At 35.0% G+C, this 22,221-nt stretch overlaps 3 protein-coding genes across 3 annotated transcripts; 2 read left to right on the top strand and 1 right to left on the bottom strand.

The window, feature by feature from the left end:
• Window positions 1-712: 712 nt before the first annotated feature.
• Window positions 713-5,907, top strand: LOC148283493 (tRNA (guanine(10)-N(2))-methyltransferase TRMT11). Its single transcript, XM_088243722.1, has 8 exons — window positions 713-1,099; window positions 1,177-1,566; window positions 2,321-2,455; window positions 2,916-3,105; window positions 4,149-4,222; window positions 4,527-4,665; window positions 4,866-5,064; window positions 5,427-5,907. Exons 1-8 carry the CDS (start codon window positions 992-994, stop codon window positions 5,776-5,778), a joined length of 1,587 nt encoding a protein of 528 aa, XP_088099848.1. The 5' UTR covers window positions 713-991; the 3' UTR covers window positions 5,779-5,907.
• Window positions 5,908-6,447: 540 nt separating this feature from the next.
• On the bottom strand, window positions 6,448-10,867 carry LOC148283492 (ER membrane protein complex subunit 2-A-like). The gene is made up of 7 exons (XM_088243736.1): window positions 10,627-10,867; window positions 10,338-10,451; window positions 9,214-9,364; window positions 8,971-9,114; window positions 8,145-8,301; window positions 7,557-7,652; window positions 6,448-7,469 (listed from the first exon to the last, which is right to left on the bottom strand). The coding sequence occupies exons 1-7, from the start codon at window positions 10,655-10,657 to the stop codon at window positions 7,254-7,256; spliced, it is 909 nt and encodes a 302-aa protein (XP_088099862.1). The 5' UTR covers window positions 10,658-10,867; the 3' UTR covers window positions 6,448-7,253.
• A 1,837-nt stretch (window positions 10,868-12,704) lies between these two features.
• LOC148283491 (uncharacterized) lies at window positions 12,705-21,868 on the top strand. Its single transcript, XM_088243719.1, has 5 exons — window positions 12,705-12,850; window positions 13,082-16,316; window positions 17,636-17,748; window positions 18,944-19,483; window positions 19,600-21,868. Exons 2-5 carry the CDS (start codon window positions 13,440-13,442, stop codon window positions 20,498-20,500), a joined length of 4,431 nt encoding a protein of 1,476 aa, XP_088099845.1. The 5' UTR covers window positions 12,705-12,850; window positions 13,082-13,439; the 3' UTR covers window positions 20,501-21,868.
• The last annotated feature ends 353 nt before the right edge of the window (window positions 21,869-22,221 follow it).

Genomic DNA, 22,221 nt, shown 5'->3' with positions numbered 1-22,221 from the left:
TCAGGTAAGTAGGGGGTCTACCAAAAACCGAAAAACGTGGCAAGGGACACAAAAAAGTTTGGGAATCTCTGTTCTAAATTATCAGGGGCCACTAGAGCTGTAAACTGAATAAAGATGATTTTTCAAAAACCTTTTAGCGTAGACAAGGTAAAATAACTTAAATGAGGCCGTTTTATACACATACGTTAATCAATTGAAGCTACTTAGCTAGTGGAATCATGTTCATTAGGTATAGTACAATAAATAAATATAACGCACTGATAATTTTAATTCGTGGCACTAAACAAAAAAAAATTAACCAGTTAACTTATTTTATATAACTTATTATATATTATGGAAACAGTGTTGTAAATATCGTCTAAAATTAATTGTAAAAAATACATTAGCAAGAAGCTTAATATGATGTGAAAGGTAGGTCCATTAGCCAAACGTAATGACTTATTTGTACATTCAAGTAAAAGTGAAAATAAAAATAACTTTTAATTATACTACACAAAAGCTACATGGACACACGGTAGAGGTCATTTAAATGTACAAAGTTTATTATTTTATGATATTTATACTATAGAGTATGAAATTATCTTTTCACTTGAGAAAACAACACTTACTAGCTATATTTATGCATCAAAACCTTATTTGTGTACACTGGAATAGTATTTTCACTAATTAAAAGTTATTTTTAGAGTGGTATGCAATCTTTAAGGCATACAGCAAGCGAGCTGTGATTTGACCACCAGAATATTTTCCCTAAAATATATTGGCCTTCAGTAGTGTAGTCTCTCCCATGGCTTAATTAAACAAATTCTGCCGCTAGGGGCGCTGTCAGGGTCAAGTGCTCTGTAGAAGGAGGTGTTGCGAAGTGAATATAGTCACTATAAAAAAAGAGGAAAACTTTGACATATGACACATGATACAATTGGATACAATCCAGTTCAAATTCACTTAATAAATACACATAACCAAAAATAAATAATTTATTAGAAAGTGTTATATGCATCTCCGCAAATTAAAATTTTGTACTTGGTTTTCAAATAATAATAACATGTGGAAAAGATACTTATTGTGGTTCGCTCACGAACATGTTGATTTCCGTTATCCGGTAAATAAATTAGAATCGAAATGAAACTATGTGTAAATTGTTGAGATTTATGTATAAGAGTCTTTTTTTTTCTTTAGGAAATGCAATCCCTGCTGTCCCTTTTTAAAATTCAAATGCGATGGGTCGAGAAACCTACAAACGAGTCGCTTTACTGGATAGTGGAATTACCTACAGAAGAGTGTGCTCTTCAGCTGTCTTCGCGTTCCATGTCTCTCCGTTGGTGTATAGAACTTTGGGGCAGATCTAAGTCTTTAGATTTGCTGCATTTAAACTTGGACAAGTCTCTTACTAATTATTCAGAGTCCTGGCATTCTACTTGTGGAAGCAAAGATGTGGAAACTAAGGATGCATACGCCTGCCCGAGAAATGTAATGGAGCCATATTTTTCAAAAGAAAAAACGTTCAAAATTACTGTAGAAACATTTTGTAAACACTACAGTTTACCTGAAAAAATTAAGAAGATTGAGGTAGGTTATTTCACCGTGTTATTTACTATAAATATTATCTGAAGCACCTGGGATAATGCGATAAACGTCAATTTGTCACTAATTACTGTTTATAAAGAAAAACATGCTATTCAATTAGATATAACATATAATAAAACAAATATTATCAGTCATCGCTGTATGATGGTTAAGACGCTTGCCTCCGTGGGTATGGGGGGTTCTGGATTTGATTCCTGGTGAGATTACAACAATTTTATGTGATTTTACTCAAGCGTGAGTGTTTAATCCAAAACAGTGAAAATAGTATTTTGTGTTGCTACGACCACCTTTATCTTAATTTGACAGTATTTCTTGTATCTATTTAAAATACTATTAATGAGGAATTTCAGTGGTTTTTTGATATTTTTTAATTTGTTAATAAACCATTAAACTAAGCCAAAGTTTTTTTTTGAGTTTTGTATTACTGAAGTTACTCTGTGTGTTTATATATTTATTTTAGTATCTAATATTATGCTCTATTTATTTTTATTTTGTATAAGGTTTTGTCTGATTTTTAGTGTATTGATTTTCACAAATTGAATTTATTTTTATGATATTTGTTGGGAAAAAAAATCTGCTGCTAATGCATATACATGTTTTTTGAATATGTTGTTATTTCTAAATAAAATTTATTCCCTTTTTTAATTAGTTGTTAATTTATAAAAAAGTTTATTTATTTAGAAGAAAATAGAATAAACCTTTTGTGTCATTTAAATTCAAGATTTATTGCTTTTAGGCTTTTGAATATATTCCCATGGAGGGAAAAATCAAATTAAAAGACCCGGATACCAAACTAATGTACCTGGAATATTATGGCGTGGATCCTAATAATATTCCTACAGAACCACATGATCTATTTTTAGGAAGACTTGTAAGTAAAGTTTACAACTAATTTAAAACATGATCTTTGAAAAAAAATATCTAGAAAAACAATAGTCTGATTGGGATCCACCAAAAACAAATGTTGACTGTTAACATTAAAATACAAACTTTTTCATATTGGTAGTATATGCATGCTTGTTGAAATAAACAAACTCAGTAAGTATGGGTATGTGTATTAATAGGTTGATGCCTGAGATGATATCTTTAAAGTCAGTGCAACTAGAATTAAAAAAAAATTAAAACACACTTTTTACAGTATTTACGGAGATATATTTTCTTTCATATGTTCTTACGTTTCTCATGATGCTTTCCACAAAATTGTTAGATACAGGAATACTTGATTGAATATTTTATTGCCCTAAGTGCTAGTCTTTTATCTGGTTTACCTAGATTTTCATGACTGTATGGACAGCAAAAAATCTTATAGGGTATATTTTTTTTGTTTTTAGGTTTCAGAAGGACAGAGACAAATGATTTCAAAACTTTCTTTGAAAACTCGCAAATTTATTGGAAATACCAGTATGGACGCACAACTGTCTGTTTTAATGGCTAACCAAGTACAAATACAACCCGGAGACATAGTTATAGACCCCTTTGTTGGAAGTGGCTCCTTGTTAGTGGCTGCTGCAGAGTTTGGAGGTTTTTAATTTTCTATTATTTGTATGAATTCATAGGGGTAATTACTACAACTAGGTAACTTAAATAACAGCATTTTTGAGTTACCCACTAAAAAAATGTATAAGTATCTTCCTCCATAAATGCTACAAATAGGCAAGTCGTGATTCATAAAAATCATATTATGCTAATTTGTCTGCTTGTCTGATTTGCTGACTTGTCTATTTGTAGCATTCATGAAGGAAGATAAAAAAATGTGTTTTAGTAGGTAACTCACAAATGGTGATTTTGAAGTGACCTAGTTGTAGTAATTACCCTGCGATAAAATGTCAAATAAGCCCTTTTCATTTCGTGGGTATACTGGCAAAAAGCTTTAACTCTCAAATCCCTGTTTTGAGAATTTGAGTTTTGTTCCAATTCTATGTTAAGTGCTCATTTAAGAACACGTTTTTAATTTTTCCGTTTCTTAATTGTATATTAAGTTATTTATAGCTTTTAGCCTGAATAAAATACCTGGTATATGACTTAACCTTCAATTTATTTTTAAAACTACAGATATATGAAATTTTATATGACTTAGTGTATTTTGCCAGTTTGTAGAGCGTCAAAAACCTTACAAAACTGCATATTTTCAAGTTAACGTTTTTTGCCAGTATACCCACGATTTATTGTTAAGTACGGTTTTGAGTGTTTTTCTTGGTAATTAATATTAATGCGGTTTTTGTTTTATTTCTAAATTGTTATTTTTATTTAAAGATCTAATATTATTTTCTATGTATAAGGTCTGATTTATCCGTTTTATTGTTTTGCTCCCTCTTAACATTTGTAAATATTATATGTTTTGTTTCTGACTAATATTACCACAAGATGATAAATAATAATAAAATAACCATAATAAATGAAAAAAGTACACATTGATAACTATAATTCTAGTAAACAATTTATTAATAATATGTGTATTATGAGATCATCAAATCAGATGCATGTGCTGAAATTGTGCAAGGAGGGTAATATGATTGAGTTACTGGACAAGTCAGGTTTTTTTAATATTTTTAAACTACTTTCAGGTTATGTTTGGGGCAGTGATATTGATTACCAAATGTTGCACGGCAAAACTAGACCAACTAGAGTTAATCAAAAGGTAGAATCACCATTATTTATGGTTTTTAAATTTCTCGCTGACCAATTTAAATATGTAAAATGTTCTACTATCTTTAAAAAAAATCCTACTGTGGAATCATATTAAGATTACTATAAAATACTAAATTTTGGATAATTAAGGTCCGTGGAACTTATAATGAATTAAAATCTCTATTTTTTCATTCTATGTAAATATATGATTATATTTTCGATCTAAGTCCACCACTGAGAATTTTTGTTTCAAGTTCATAATTTTACATACTACGTTGGCAATTGGCAATAAGTGCTATCTCTCTTAATTTTAGGTAAGAGAAGAAGATGAAAGTATACGACGAAACATGTGTCAGTACGAAACAGAAAAACAATATTTGGATGTTTTAGTGAGTGATTTTTCTCTGCCTGTTTGGAGGGACTCCATGAGATTTGACGCAATAATAACAGATCGTAAGTATCAGCAAACTAAAAATAAATTTGTGTAATGGCACACATCCATTTGACATATGTTCAATTTTAAACTATTTTTTGTAAATTAAAAAAAAAATTGTCATATCGTTTCCGAGAAAACACTTTAAGATAGTATTAAACTTCCCAAATACATAATAATACGCATGTAGTTTTAATAAATCTTTGTCAATTTATTTCAGCCCCGTACGGCATAAGAGAAGCTACAGAAAAGATTGGAATAGAACGAGAAAACTATACCCTAACTCCCGAGCAGTTATTGAATCATTACCCGGCTAAAGTAGAATATGGATTGAATAAAATATTTAGTGATCTCCTGTCCTTTTCTGCCAAACATCTTACCATGGGAAGAAGGCTAGTTTGTTGGTTACCTGTTTATAGGTATGTGATAATATACTATTACATTAAATTACTTTTGTATATATTCTGTCATCATCACCTCACTTTCATGTAAGAAACGATCAAGATAAGCTGTATTTGGTTTACCAATGCAGTACCCTTTGGACTATTGGGTGTGGATAGGGTGATGAAGTGCAGTGGTAATCCAGAAATGGATTTGCGGAGACATGTCCTCAGTGCGTTTCATAAAAAGAACTAAACCAATCTGGATGTCTAATTTACTCTTTAAAATTAGGAACCATTACAATACTGCCGTTCCAACCAAGATGGATAATGGATGGAAAATATGAATAATTTTCAAACAATTTTTCTGTCGATGAATGTAATTATAATTTTTTTTTTAGGGAAGACTATAATGAAGATAATATTCCGTCTCATCGATGTTTAAAACTTGTAGCGAATTCAGAACAGGTGCTTAGTCAATACACTTGTAGAAGATTACTCACTTATGAAAAGATATGCGAGCCGTTGATCGACGAGGAAGCATTCTGTAACATTGCAACCTACAGCAAAGATAGCACTCCCGACAAAGAAATTATTCAAACATCTGATTTTAGAGAAAGATATTTTAACTCCGGGGATCTAACTAGAAAGGAGAAAAAAGAACAGAAAGCAATAGACAAGGAAAGAGGTAAAATTGAAAAGGCTCTGAGGTTAAAACGACAACTTGGATTGAACAAGCAAGACTGCTTGTGAAGTATTAAAAACATTTTAGGTTATTTAATAATCACAATAAAACATTAAAAAATTAGACAATCTTTTCTTTATTTTAATGTTTTCAACACATTGATCACGTGCAGACCAAAATTTAAAAAAATAAAAAAATTACCTGCACCATGATGTACTTCGATGACCGACATTACGAATAAAATAAAAATTGCAATGATACAGATACAATAACACTTTTTACATTATGCATGTTGCCGAGTCTTTAAAACTCTTTCAGTATATTTTTAATTACCTCTTCCACGAAATATATTTACATCATGAATAGCTTATTTTTCAGAAGAAACAAAAAACATGTTTTGCCATCACACCATTTCTCCGTGAGGGTAGGGAGGAGGATAGAATGCCATATCACTCTCTTTTTGCACACAGGTCTTGCTTCCTCTACATCCATATATTTTCTCATGCACACATGCTGGTGATTCCGACTTTTTTCAATATATGTTAGATTTGGTCATGCCACGTCTTTCTCGGTCTTCCTATATTTCTGCATTTATCAACATCCGCATTCTGTTCTACCTATGTATATATTCAAATTAATCTAATCTAACTTCTTTTGTTGTCATATAATGTTTAAAACATTAAAATTGTGGGCTCCTTTAAGGTTTAGGAAATTAAAAAAAATAATAAGACAATGACTTAATAACACTTCTTTACGTTTTATTCAATACCGTGAAAAATGCATGCTATGGAATAGAAATGGTGTACAAATATAAAATGCTTACATCAATTTGATAAATTATTATGATACAATTTATTTGAATAAATTTTAAACGGGTAGATACAGGCTGTTTTGAACAGGAATTTCAATCTTGAAAGGAATGATTAAGAAATTCAAATTGAACTAATGTTATATATATATAAATAAGTAATAGAATAATCCTTTTAATATTGATTACCAAAAATAATATTTTTGCTATTGTCTTAGATTTTCCATTATTTGTGTATGTATATAACTTAATAGTGCTGCAAAACCATTACAATAATATAATTACACCAGTTTATACTATTTTTTCTTCCTCCTTTCAATATTAACAATGCTCAGAGCAACCCAAAAGAAATGACATATTGTATATAATGAAGTTAATTACCACAAATACAAATTTACTAATGAATTTTAGTAGGTGTAAAAAAGAATAAGACTATCCTTTAAGTGTGTATTTTCTAAAATTCATATTTATATATAATTTATTATAACCAATCAAACAACCTTAAAATGACTATTCTAAAACTAAACATATTTTTTGGCTATGTAATAAATATGTATCATCCTTTTTTAAATTTTTACAAAAGTCTATGTTGCAAGTATGAAATTTTTAACTTTATCTATAAATTAGGTTAGGTAGGTACCTCGTCATAACAATATTGCGCAAGTCGACATCTCTTTCTATAGTTTTGTCACTCAAAAATGCTGTAAATTACAATAATTGTGCTGTTTGGAATGATTACATTAAATTCACTGTCAAGGCAGACAGTGTTTCTATCACTCCTTCGAGAGGATCTGTTTTATTATTTTTGGGACCAATCAACATAGGAATATTCAGCCCTAAATTTTGATACTGAGTCTTAATATTGTTGTGCGCCCATTCTGCCAACTGATTTACATCTTTTTTCTTGTTGGATCCCCCACTTTTGTACTGAGAGGCTAGGTTATTGCACACCTGAAATTTTGCAAAAAACATCTTGTGTTATTCCATCTTTTACAAACTGACTAAAATTACTCTCGTATGTAATAATTTTATAATTACCAAGTAAAGACCTAACAGGGCACGCATGTTATTGTTGTTTAGTTTTATGGCCTGGCAGTAATACGTTTTGGCCAACTCCATATTGTCTATTCCACCCTGTAAAAATAATACATAATAGTATATTTCAACTAGAATTAATACTGTATAACATAACTCAATTACCGTAAAAATTGGGAAAATTGGATTGATGGTGACAGGGATATTGAAATCAGAAAATGTGAATTACAAAAATGAAAAATCTTTTAAGAAAATGTTTTTAAAATGTAATTGTCTGATTATTAAAGCTTAAAATTTGTTTTGAAATGTACATATCTGAAAAGAGGCCACAAGTTCTCTAGAACGGATCCAGGTGAATGGTGAGGGCTTTTGGACCAATTTATGGAGAAATAGGGATCCACCAATGACAAGGACACTGACGGTAGCAAAATCTATTAGCCTTCTGCCATTGTCATTAAATTGCTCAAGACCGTGGGGCAAGTTATAGGACTGTTCCGACTTTACTGTTAAAATCACCCACCACTATCACGAGGTCTCTTCTAGGAAGAGAGGCAATGATCACAAAATGTATTTTAAATAAATTATAGTTACCATGGTATAGCGAATGTCAGCTACTCGCTGGTGGTAGAGATGGGAGTGTGGCTGATGTAACAATAATTCCTCAGCACAGAATACTGCTCGAGAATACTCCCCTTGACTCAAATACAGCTCACACAGTTCCTGCCATGCCTCCATATCTGACATAAATCTGAAATACATCAATAAGAAACATAATATTACTTTGTTTTTTCCCTTTTCTACCCGGTATACTTAAAGCTGATTACAATACATCAGAAAACTGGTCAGATTTTGACTCAGAAAATTAAAACTTTAGTGGTTTTATATGACATACAACGGCTATATAAATCTGATCTTAGAATATCAGTCAGCAAAATATATCGTTGGCCTAACTTGTAAAACTCTTAAATCCCAAACTTACTTTTTTTTCATGGGAAATTAAAAAGAATTTTTACTTAAGTAACAAAGTTTTTTTTCGATAATTAAAAAAAAAAAATGCAAAACAGTATGGATAATTTTTTTAAATAAAAAGAAATATTAGCATTCTTATTATTTACCCAAATATTTTATTTTGAGGGCCATTTTAAACGAGTTGTAAATAAATCACTATTAGAAATGGGAATCAAGTTGGGGTAGAGTGGGACTCGAACCGAGGACCTTTAATCCGCGAGTCCGTGTGTCTGCGACACTAGTCACGGGACCACAACCCGATCTACAACATACAAGTTTAACACCATTCGTGGATTCACGAGTTCTATGAGTCAGGGTGACGATATAATAAAATAGAACAATCAATATACATTTTCTTTAATGCATTACGTAACTTAATATAAATCTGTTGGTGAAATGTAGTACTTACTTCTTAAGATATTCTGTAAGCTCTTTAATAGCCTCCGGAATTCGTCCTCTGGCCTTAAATATGGCGACCCGTCGCTTGCGAGGCGCTGCATTGCTCTCATCATGTTTTATCAGGGAATCTAATAACTCAAGAGCTTCATCGTATCTACAGATAATAATATAAAATGGAGGTTAAAACTTATATATTGCATTAGAATATTTTAGAGATTATATCCAATGTAAAATAATAAGTTAATTTTCTTACTTCTCCATAGCTTCAAGTTTCATGGCATGATATCGATGTACCCTGTAACTCCCCGCAAACTCTGCCATTAACGTCCCGATACATCGGTCAGCAATGTCAAATCTGTGACAGTCCAACGACGCAAATATTACCTGCTCCAATATAATGTGCTCTGCAAATGATGTAAAATATGATTGTTGTCAACTAATACAAAACAGAATTTTCTTGTAACAGTCATCACATTTCATTTTTGCCTTTTCCTTGATTTATTTTTTATATATTTATTTAACTTTTTGTACGTATAATTCTGTGGCCTAGAAGGGCCAATGAAAGATTTAATACTTTTTTTGCCACCATTATGTAGAGGGTCAATGTCAATAAAAAAAATGTGTATATAACTATTTTATAAACACATACATGTGTTAAAATGTTTTTTATTAATATTTGTTATCAAAGACGTCAAACAGTTCATTACGCCACAAAATGGTTAAATAATTACTCTCCTGTAATATTACAATAAACGACATTGGCCCTTACAGACTCTAGCCACAGAATTATATTTATATGTTGCCAAATGGAAATTTCTTCCAACCAATAACATAGGCGTTATTTATATTTCGACCTGACGGCTGCTCTCAGGTAAAAATCCCAAATGGGGAAATCGAGTGGAGATAAGTCCCCCTCGCTGTATAGTGATTGGCGCGTTCGTCCACCATTCTTAAGGTCCTGGGTTCGTTTCCTGGCAGGGTGGATGTGAAATGAGTTGATAAATATCAAACGCCAATATGTCCACAACAATCCACCACAATGTCCATGTGGACCTACTAGCTTCTGAATTGAAACAGAGACAGTGGTTTGAATTGTAAAAAAAAATTGGGTGGACATACTGGCGTTTGATATTTATCAACTCAAATATAGATTTTAAAGGTTTTTTAAACTGTAATATTTCATTGTTACTAGACTGCCACCTGAAGGGTAGGACTGATCATATCTTCATGCAACCGATGATCAAAATACGCTTAATTTTGGATTAAAAATGTAGTGCTCTATGCACCACTGGGTGCGAAAAGGGGAATGATGGTGATGATTATTCAATATGATGCACTTTAGTCAAACAAAGTAAAGAAATTGAATATTTAACTTACTTTCTTTGCCCAGTTTGTTGAGATTTTTGTCTATCGCTATTTCATATAACTCTACAACGTCTACGCTTTTACGAAGATTGTTCTCCCTCCATGTTCTCAACAATGTCTGGATTTCTAAAATAATAAGGAAGCGAATAATTTTAAACCTTGATACACAATTATTCAAGTAGAATGCATAAAAAACTATAAAAGGTTTTTACGCCCAGTTTTTGTTATTAAAAGGCGAAAATTAATGGATTAATGAAAGTGAAATCGAAAAAGTAATGAATTTTTTTTTAAAAGCACTAACCACTTAAGCTAAGCTCTGAGTCCACCCACATTTTTTATACAATGTACTAAACGGCCAAAACCTTAAATATATTTTTTCAAAAGTCGGTCAGATATAACTTTTGAGGATGATCAAACATGGACTTTATAATATTAACGTTATATATTATATCGTATATCATTTACGTCACGCACGTAATTGTCAATTATTGACATCAATGACAAATGACAAACGGCAGTCATAGATTATTGCAAGATTACTGAGTGTTGCTAGTGCACACCGTTTATTGGCATCGTTCGTTTTTCTTTTCATTTAAGGTTCATCTAATGCCTTAAGCCAACTTAGCACACCGAGACGCGGAAGCGAATCGAAAACGGATCGTGTAGAACAGTAGACCGGAGGAGAACCGAATTCAAACCATTTTGATGTTTAACAATACGCTGTATTGTCATATTAAATCATTTAGTGTACAACCTTATAGAAATTTCATAACACCAGGTGATCTCCTCGTTATGAGAAAGGAGAAACAACTTCGCACAAAGCAAGAATACTGGGTAGCCTCCTCCCAAGCCAATGGAATATCTGTTTTCTAATGTAACAAGAAAACCTTGGTTTGCCATAGTGATTTTGAACAAATTTGAGACATCTTCCATATGCAGAATGCGCATTGGGCACTGTTATGATGATTCTCACCTGTTCAGAATCCTTGAGGAGGAAGATCTAAATAATTTTTTTGAATGCCCCATAAATGATTGTTATCCTGAGTTTTTATCCAACCTCTCCGATATCAACGTCCTATTCCCTACTGATGTTCTAACTTTTTTGTCACCCAATAAACATATATTCAAAATTTTATGTAAATATATAGTTATAAATGATTTTAAGTTGTTAATAAGTTATATATGTAAATAAATACTAACACGCTAACTTGTAAATAGTACTAACAGATGTGTAAATATTTCAATAAATAAAAACCTTAAACTTGACAATTATTAAGTTAAAACATATTATTAACAGAATTATTGTTTACTGACTGTCTTCAGTAAATGATTGTTCCTTAGAGGTAGCATATTTTTTAAAGTCAAATTGTCCATTTTTAAAACAATTTTATTGTAAAAACATGAGTGAACCAACGGAAATCTGTCGACAGGCATGAATTTCGAAATGATTTTGGTCCACTTCCAGCGACATGTGTGCTACGAGGAACTCAAAATAGGCAAAAAGTTCATTTAAAGTTTGTATAGTGAGTGTCTTTGAATGCAGAAAAATGGTAAAATATGGAAAAAATGAAAGCGCGTAGTAACTATCGTGCTATAATTTCTATCCTCAATATAAAGATGTAAGAGATACTAGTGCATTGTGTTCATAATTTTTTTTTTTAAAGTAAACACAGTATAATTCAGTCTTGTATAATGCCAGTACTCCTATATGGGTGCGAATCTTGGCACATTACCAAAGCTTAAAACACCAAACTTCTGAGTTTTGAGAGTAAGTGCTTGAGAAGAATATTAGGTATATATGGTGGTTCGATTTTATAACAAACATTGAAGTCCGAAAACGAACGCAGCAGCCTTCTGTAACGAGCATCTTGAGGATACGGTGGCAGACCTGGCTTGGACACGTGCTGCGCATGCCTCAGGAGAACCTAAACCCAAGTTGCCTCTTCTTTAAATCTGCGGGCTCACGCCATCCTGGAAGGCCGTCAATGACAATCTTAAGACTTTATTCAACAGAATTGAGGGGCTCTGGATTGACGTAGGAAGAGGTAAAAATGCTGGCAGGCGATAGGGTCTCCTGGAGACAACTGGTGATGTCCACATGCTCCACTTAGGAGAGGATGTGGAAAAGAAGAAGAAGAAAACACAAAAATGATAGAATTTGGTAGAGATTGATAGACGAAACTCCGAGCATTTGGAACATAAAACTACGTAATATAATTGGGTCTGCTGGACTAATACCTATCAATTCCTAATAATTTATATTAAAAAAAATAAGTAGGTACTTAGATTTTGGAATACAATGAAAGACGAACGTACCAATAATAAATAAAAAAAAATGTCCGAGCTCAATGGCAAATAGTTGTCTGCCGCAGCCGTCCTAATCTTTGGAAACGTCTCCAACATGTCTGACGGTAGATAGCAATATTATTTATCGTCTTTGTATTATTCTCATTTTCAACTACGTATTGGTTTCTAGATATTAAACAATAGTATTGACAAGGGGATAATAAATAAAAACGGGTCAGGTGAGTTCCAACTAAAATAACTAACAAAAAAAGTCTTCTCAAGTTTCAGATTCATTGTTAATGTTATGCTTACATGGCTGGGATAGTTAATGGATTTATTTATCGATCTTTCCCGTCCCGTTCTTGTAAATTACTCGCTAAGGAGCTTTTCTTTGTGTCCAGATATGTTTTAGCATTACAATCACGTTTGCACAAAGCTATACTAACATATTATTATATTGTCATTGACAGATCAATAAGGAGAGCGTGCACTCGGAACGAGTTTCGCTGCGGTCGCGCGACGTTACTTTTTTTGCTTTCGTCGTGTCGAAATATATCGGAGCCACTTCACAGACGCGAGGAGCTAATATAAAATTAGAACGAGACATTTTTTCGCTTTTCATGCGATCGACGACCCGACAAAGATGAACTTCACAGTTCGATCCGATCTCGAGTATGGCGGAAAATTAGATACCGCGACCTCGAAAAGTTTAACGGTACCGATATATCGCGCTCCGAATGTTTTCTGACTAGAGACAAGGGTAGTTGTTCCCCGCACCATGAGCCTGCGTCACTCGCACTGAGAGTAGCCGACTGCAGCAACAGAAACATGGAGAGCGCGGAGCAGCAGCTCGTGCAGTGCCCCGTGTGCACGCTGTACCTACACGAGGGCATGTCACTGGGCGCCCATCTGGACACGCACCCCAAGGACCAGGTCATCGCCGCGCTGTGCTCGCTGGCCAAACCCGCCTGGCAGTTCGGCAGTCGCTGCAGCACTCCGTACGGCTGCCCGTCCGAGCGCTCCTATCGCAGCCGCTCGCGCACCCCGGCGCGCCGCTACCGCCGTCACGCCTACCGCCCGGCGGAGGCGGAGGCCGACTTCCGCGCCGCGCGCGTGCTCACCACGCCGCTGCAGGACTCCGGCTACGGCGACCGCAGCGAGCCCGGCGCGCCGCCCGACCAGCTCTACTTCCGCTCCCGGAAGCCGGAGCCGCCCTCCTGCCTGTACGCCCCCGAGGGCGCGCCGCCGGACGGCCCCCCGGAGGCGTCCCCCGCCCGCTCGGTCGACATGCCCACTTTGCAGTATGTGAACAGTGCCAAGCCAGTTCATTTCGTGCTTCCGGTTACTCAATCTTTTGTTCAAACTGCTCATAAAAACATAGTGATATCCACTCCTCTGCAGGGGGTGCCTCCCCCGACCCTCAGTAAGAGCAACATCCTACGGCCGCTGTTCAGTGGTCAGTTCAGTTCCATCAGTTCTCCCTCCCTTGACACCTCCCACCCCGCTTCTCAAATTATATACAAAGAAATGATACAGGACGACAATGCCAAGAAGTTTGTGTCATCTGCATCCGGAGCCGTTCCCCCTGAAGAACTTTCCTCCTCCAACCCCCTTATGTACCAGAACCTAATGGTATTCAACCCGTATGCGGGCACTCTGTACCCCCAGCCTCCTCACTCTGCCAGTGTTCCCATTATGAGCAGATGCTATTCGGAGGGATCTGTAGAGTCATCCGTACTAAAGTCTAGTTGTGGGGATATATCTTGCGGAACCACCGAATTCAGCGAACGACCAAACTCTGTGGCTCTTTTTCAAACACAAACAGGCGATATTGACGTTGAAGATTTGCCAGATAATTCGCCAAATGATGACGATAATGGAAATTGTTCCGAAAGACTTGAAAAGACCTGTGTGGATGATGAAATAATTTGCGATTCAGAAATAATTATAGATCAGGGCGATAGTACAAATGATAACTCTTCTAAGGGTGAGAGGGTAAAAATTCTCAGCAATGTGAAAGTCGAACTGCCCATTCAAAGTATCCCAGATATCATCGACCTGACTTCCAGTAGTGACCAGCAACACAGGAAACCCAGTGAAGACATACCGGAGCCTAATCTCAACGAAGAAGAAGAAGCGCTGTTACCTGATTTTGTAGATGCGGAATTGTGTCAGTCTTACTCTCAAAGTAGGTTTTGTACGAGATCCAGTTTTCCGATTGCTAGCAATTTAAGTAATTCATCTATGACACCGAGGTCGGTACAGGACGATGATGCACCTAAGAATTCCGGAGAGAGAGTCAATACTTTCTCAGTTATTAAGAATATAGGAAATCCTAACGTGTATAAAGACAGTTCTCACGAAGAAAATAAAATGGACGACTCCTGTGTTATTCCTGATCTAACGTGTAATGAGAAGCCCTCCATATCTCCCTGTAGTGACCTCACAAATGATTCTAACGAAGAGGTGTACGAGAGACTGTGTGCCCTGTCTGATGCTGCCAGTACTTCCGCTAAGTTACCTCCCATTCTCCATAGTAATGTAGATACTCATGTTACAGCTCGTAGAAATCTCTTTGTAAAGAAAACGAAGAAAATCATTTCGATCAAACAGCCTAAAACCTCCTGCAGTACTTTAGATAATCCTACATCTTCAAATTTTCCCCTCAAAGCATCGAAAAGTACAGAGACGGAAAATACAGATTCGCAAATTAGAAAAGTAATGTCTGTCTCCATACCGGAGGAGATAGGTCGATTAGATGGCTTCTTTAAAGAGCTAGATAAACAAAAAAAGGGTTGTGATAATAGGGATGCCCTTTCAGAGTCCTCTGAAAAGTCGATGTCTCAACATAATATAGATAATTCTGTGGATGATGATTCGAGAAGCTGCGATGTAGATACTAGAGAACAATCAATGGACATAGAAACAGAATGTATAGAAAGAACTTATAATAATGACTTTAGGAACTGTATATCTGAGAAAACTGACTCTCTTAAAGTGGCTAACGACGATTGTGCTTCGGGAGTCGAAAGACTGATGGATAATTTGACTCAGAAGAACTTTACTGAATTGGAAACAATGAGACCTGTTAACGTAATCGCGTTCGGCAGCATTCTTACGCCCAATGCCCCGTCGGAGAGCGAAACCAGTACCTTTATTGATGTAGAAAAATCTAGTATAGATTATTCCGCTTCTTCTAAAGACAAGCAGGAACTCGACAACTTGATCCAGGAAACATACATGAGGGATAATGTGTACACCGAATACTTCTCATCGCACAAGGAGACTTATAGCCAAGAAGCAGCAGAGGAACAACTGGAGAGTAATTCAGTACAGAAAGTAGAAGTTTGCATAATCGAAGAGGATGACGAGAAAAAGGAAGAATATATCAACTGGGAAACGCCGCAGAAAGAGGAGTATGGCTTTCCCAACTTCATGGAGTGCGGCTACGGGCAGGGCTTGTACCAGAAGGTGGAGGATGGGAAGGACAGGAGAGGGCTTGAGCGCGAGCCTGGCGAATACGCAGAGCTCATCTGTCCGCGGGACAACTTCCTGGAGCAGGAGCACAAGGGGGCTTTCCTTGAGGCCATGGGATCAGGGGCCCCCAGCGAGGTGGATGCCCTTAACATCCGCACGGACGAGAGGATGCCCCCGCGGGGAGAGCTTTCAGAACAGGAGAGTAGCGGCGACACGCCCTGGGCTGGGGTAAGTTCAATTATGTTTAAAAAAAAAAAAGTTTTTATGAGTGTTGTTTTTAAAAAACATATTATCTTAATGTTTTTTAGTAAATTAAATATTGAAATGCTATATTTATTTATTCATTCTTTTACAATTTTTATATATTGTATATTTTTTTAATTAAAAATAATGTTCCCTCACTGCCTGTGCCGAGGGAAACATTTTACACTATTTTGACACATGCCCTAAATACATATTACACATTTTTTTTTACTTTTAACCTTTATCATCTATGAAAAAACTCAAAATAAATAGTTTATAATAAAAATAGTATATAGTTCAAAAAGCATAGGAAATCACCCGCGAAACTGGATCGAACTTTGTAGAAGTTTGCAAAAAATTTAATTTTTATTCCCGTTTTGACACAGATGAGCAATATTATTATTTGTTTATTTTATTTATGGACTTATTCAGTCCACATAAAATAAAGTAAATTATCAACCCTTCTCTACATGAAGTAGGTACATTTCAATGACAGCTAAAAAACAACGACATAAAAATACATTAATTTTTAATTTAAATTTGTATGTATAACCACAAGATTTCAATATTCATTTCACTGTTAGGTAATTGATGCCAAGAATATTAATTTAGACATTATAAAAAAAAGATATGACAATCTTAAAAAAATTTAATCCCGCATTCATTTAGCAACACCATGATTATTGTGCCCATTGTTTACTCTAAAATTAAAAATCTTTTTTGGGGTCTGACCCTTTCAGTAGAACGGGTTTACTGGCTCTTGGCGATTGATCCTCATTATTTAAATATTCAGACTTACCCATTCATAAAAGATTATTTCACCCTTTTGATGAGGAAGTTTAATGGTTTTTAAAAATGTTATGTACCGTATAATCATCCCTATGATTTTTTGTAGTTTTCTAATTTTAAAATTACTTCGTCCGTGACATCGCAAATTGCCGTCGGTGAGTTGTTCTGACATTTAAAAGTAGAACCCCGTAGCATAAAAATACACTAAACATTAATAAAAATGGCTACCTGTACACCGGAAATCTATCACAAAACATAAAGCTGTAATTGTTTGATTAATTCACAAAGAACCTGTGACATAGTTTAAAGTAGTTCATTTTTATGAATTTTTTCAAATATTTTCAAGAAACTTCACTGTACAATTAAATGCTCTAATTTTTACCGTGTGTAAGAAAACACTTATTATATCCAATTTCCTGTAGCACTGAACTTCCTCATTGAGTAATGCGGTGTTCTACTGTATGCGATTATATTCATTTGTTTATGTTAGTAAAATATTGAATGGCTTTTTCCAGATGTATTGTGATGTGGTTGGTGGTTCTACGTCCTATGATCTGCTGGCCAGAGAAACGTGGCCCTCTGATGGCTCGGATATGGACATGCCAGTTAGTCCGGCTAAAGATAATTAGTAAGTATCTGTAATAATACATTTTTCACAATCATTTGACCTTCCTTTATTGTAGTTCTTTATACAAGTAAGCAAGTAAATGAAAATTCCAATTGAAGACATCGGCACAACAAAAGCATGCATTCTAGAAGTCAGCCTTTAATGTTTTTACTATTTAAGTATACTTCACGTTATGATATTTGGCCAATATTTTTAGATGTTGGAACACATTTATTTGTCTTATGATAGTATTAATCAAATTAGATTTTTGACATTTCATTCTTTTTTTGTTTAAATTATAATGCCTTCAAGCTGCATGCTGTTAATGCATATAAGCCTAAAAAAGATTTCCATCGCTCTTATTGTCATTTATTGGTATATTTTCATTACCACTAATTTCACTCAAACGTGCCGTCATTTCTATAATATTTTACTGTTCTATCCAATAACACTGAACCATCTAGTCGCAAAGCTATTGTTTTGAATAGCATCTAAAGGTAGTATTTGAAAGTTAAAATTTTTCTATTTTATTTATTAATAACATTGTACATACAATTATTAGGGACAGAGACAGTTTATAACGACACAATCAGGAACGACCCATGCCTGTGAACTTGCCCAGACCCGCTAGAAAATCCGTGTTGAGTCAGGAGGCACTTGTAATGCATTGTAATGCACATATATATTCGCATATACATATCATTAATTTACTATGTATTATATTACCTGTTACATTTTTATTACATTTTACATTTATAGTTATTCCATATTCCCAGTGATCTGTTCCCGTTCGAGCAAACCAATTACTCAAACCAGATTTAAATTTTGAAAATGACTCACACTCCTTTTGAATTAAAACGATACAGACGGAACCATAGAAGATAATAAGCCATTTGACTAAAAACAGCGTATAAGCCCAGACGCTTTTATTGCACCCGTGTCTTTTAATGAAATTTCACAAAAGTAACAGTAAATTGTGTGCAAGGGAGAAAAAGTGAGAAAGGGATTATTTAAAAACTTTAATTTTATTTCAGTAACTGGAAGTAATGGAAGTTACCATAAAATAATTTATGATGCAAGATGTTTATGATACAAACTTTTGATGGACATTGGAATTTTAAAAAAATATTAATAAATTTGTGATCAAAACTAATTCATTGTGGAAGTTAGTAAATTGTTTGCTAAATATTTAAATTTTTTTATTATTTATTTTTAGTAACGAAGTAGAAGATATCCCAATAGTAGTCGGAGTGAAACCACCCGACAGGAATTATCGCTGCGCGACATGCGGGAAGAGTTTCAATTGTCCCAAAGAGAGGAGAGTCCACCGGAGTAAGGAGCATCCTCCCACACCCTCAGTCCAGGCCGGGCCTCCCAAGAAGGTCGTCAAGCGGAGACAGCCTAAAACAAATCTCAAAATAAAACCCGAAAAATATGTCAAGATCGAACCGACACCTGCGGGAACTAAAGTAGAAGAATCTATAGACACTCCTGAAGTCGATTTGTTAGCTGTTAAAATTGGCGACGAGGAATTGGAAGAAAAGAAACCGAAAATTGAGTTGGAGAAAGAAGAAACCAAGAAAAAGAAAAAAGATTACTTGTGCGCAACATGCAAATTAGAGTTTACTACAGAACCTGCCTTTAATTATCACTTGAAAATCCATCCCCTCGAGTGTCTCACCTGCGGAAAGTACTTCCACAAGAGGGCCAACTTGCAACTGCACATCAAGAGACATCTCGGTATAAAGAACTACAGGTGAGAATCTAATAGCATTCATACATTTATTTATTTAGTCACTTCGATTGTTCCTGAATAGATACGTAATATACTTTAGGTCAGTATGTTTAATATTAGTTGTTTGCTGGTTACAGGTGCGATATCTGCGAGAAACGCTTTATAACGAAGCAAAAACTGGTGGAGCATTACAATGTACATACCGGCATCACACCCATCAAGTGTAATTTATGCGACGAGACCTTCAGGAGACATTCCAATATGGTGCAACACAGGAACAGGCATCACTTTCACGTCAAGAGGAGGTTAAGGGATTATGTGTGCCAATGCGGAGAAGTTTTTCATTCCAAAAAGAAACTCGCTTGGCACAAGGAAGTTCACGAAGATCGTCCTAAAGCTTGTCCGCACTGTAGCGAAAAGTTTGTTCACGCCGCATCCCTCACCCGTCACATGCGACGCGCCCACAATGGATACTACGTCCCCGAGTCCGGGCGCCAAGCTGAGAATGTAGCTTGTCCTGTCTGTCATCATGTTTACCTCAAGTCCTCCATGGATACCCACCTACGCACTCACTCGGGGACTAAACCGTACTCCTGCGTCATCTGCAGTAAAGCCTTCACTACAAAATGGAATCTAAAGCTTCACAGGTGGACACACGCTAACCGATCTAGTAAACCGTTTAAATGCGCCCTCTGCAAAGGAGCGTTTGTGCGACACTCAGACTATATTTCCCATATGAACTCCCACAAATCAGTGCGTCCGTATACCTGTAATTACTGTGGCTGCCAGTTTATCCGCAAGTACAACTGCCAGAGGCACGTGAAGGAGCACGAGAATGCCAAGAAGTATGCGTGCGAGGTTCCGGATTGCGGCAAGACGTTTCACCGGAGCTACTACCTGTCGGAGCACATGAGCGTCCACTCGGGAGTGCGGCCCTTCTCGTGTAACATCTGCGGGAAGACATCGAGCACCAAGTCTAACCACAACAAGCACGTCAAGATCCACCACGCCCGAGAGCCCGTTACCACCGAGGGCTAGTGATCTAACTGCCGTACTAACATTACTACACTGACTTTATCTGTGCCAGTAACAACTAACTTTGTCTGATAACAATTTAGGAATAAATAATAATTTATTACATCGGGAGTAGAGAGATTTAGAAACAGAGTGAAGAATTAATGCTTATCTACATACCACCGTGTGTTCTTACTTTTATTTCTATTGCGAACATGAGTCGCCCTAAAGTGACTGTTTTAATTAAATCCGAGTGACAATCCTCGTAATCCCAGTTGATTATAAATCGTTTACTTTTTGAAACACTACTGTCGCTAGGATAAAATGTTATTGATGATTTCTAGATTTATAATTGTATTTTTATGTACATAAATTAAATTACATATTTTTTCCCTTGAGAATGCAAACATTTTACAATCACGATACTACTTATGTACTAACATTCTATCATTATGTTCGGAACTATCGATCTAATTAATTAACAATGCATTTAAAATTAATTAATGTTTTGGCATTGAATAAAATATATATTTAATCTACCGAACTGAATCAATGTACAACTTTTTAGTAGTAGTGTAGGAAAAGCTTATTAATTGCAAAAATTAATATTTGCCAATGGCAAAATCAAAAAATATATAATAAAATAGGTTTTATTGTTTTGACCAGATTTAATTTAGAAGTGTTCACCGGTGATCGGGTTTCGTCGTTACCGGCATCATCAAACTGGTGGAGGGCTAAATAAATTCTTATGGGGAAATTATGGGAAAAAACAAATGAGTTGTTCACTTTTGAACCCCTCTATAGCGGGTTTAAAAATAGAACCTTAATCACAATGCTTAAAGAGATTTGCCACTCGATACCTTTTATAGATGCACTTGGAACTGAACATGCCTATTTTAGAGGGGTGAAAACTTGCGGTGTCCCATGAGATTAATAATTATGATTTGAATTTCTTAAAAAATTAAACATAAAAAATAGCTCTGTTATTGAAACAAATGGTAATATAAAAATAAACATACATTAACCCAATCGGCGCGGGCGACTTAGAATCTTTGTGATGATTTCTTCGATACAAGTCGTTAAGGTATGTGCGTTATTGTTGTTTAAAGTCAAGGAACTGGAATCATCTGAAAAAATAAACATTTGATTGAATCGCTTCTAGTTTAACCTACAAAAAATATGCATTTTAAATAATGATGACATAATTTTTTTTCATAGCATAATAATTTTAATATTTTTCTCTATAAAATTTAATTGGCATTCTCACAATTCACTCATATATTACAATTTTCAATGAGGAAGTTCAGTGTTATGGGAAATTGTAAAAAAAAATGTTTTCTTGCATGCAGTAAAAATAAGATCATTTAATTGTACGGCGAAGTTTCTCAAAAATGTATGAAAAAATTAATTAAAATGAACTACTTTAAAACGTCACAGTTTCTTGTGAACAATATACCCAATCAATTATAGCGTTTTGATAGATTTCCGGTTTCTAGGTAACCATTATTTTCAATGTTTTGTGTATTTTGACAGCTATATGCGGTTTTACTTTTGAATGTCAGCACAACTCACCGACGTCAGTTCGTGACGTCACGGGCGGAGTAATTTCAAAATTACAAGACTTCAAAAAATCATAGCAATGATAATACGATACATAAAAATAAAATTTTGGCTCAATTTGATTGTCTATTAACAAATAAACAAATATTTAAAAAACCACTGAACTTCCTTATTAGTGGTAAATA

The sequence above is a fragment of the Micrasema longulum genome, unplaced genomic scaffold (assembly GCF_059751315.1).
Source record: "Micrasema longulum isolate JH-2025_06_02 unplaced genomic scaffold, ASM5975131v1 h1tg000226l, whole genome shotgun sequence".
NCBI classification, from domain to species: Eukaryota; Metazoa; Arthropoda; class Insecta; order Trichoptera; family Brachycentridae; genus Micrasema; species Micrasema longulum.
This window is presented reverse-complemented; position numbering and strand designations above follow the sequence as displayed.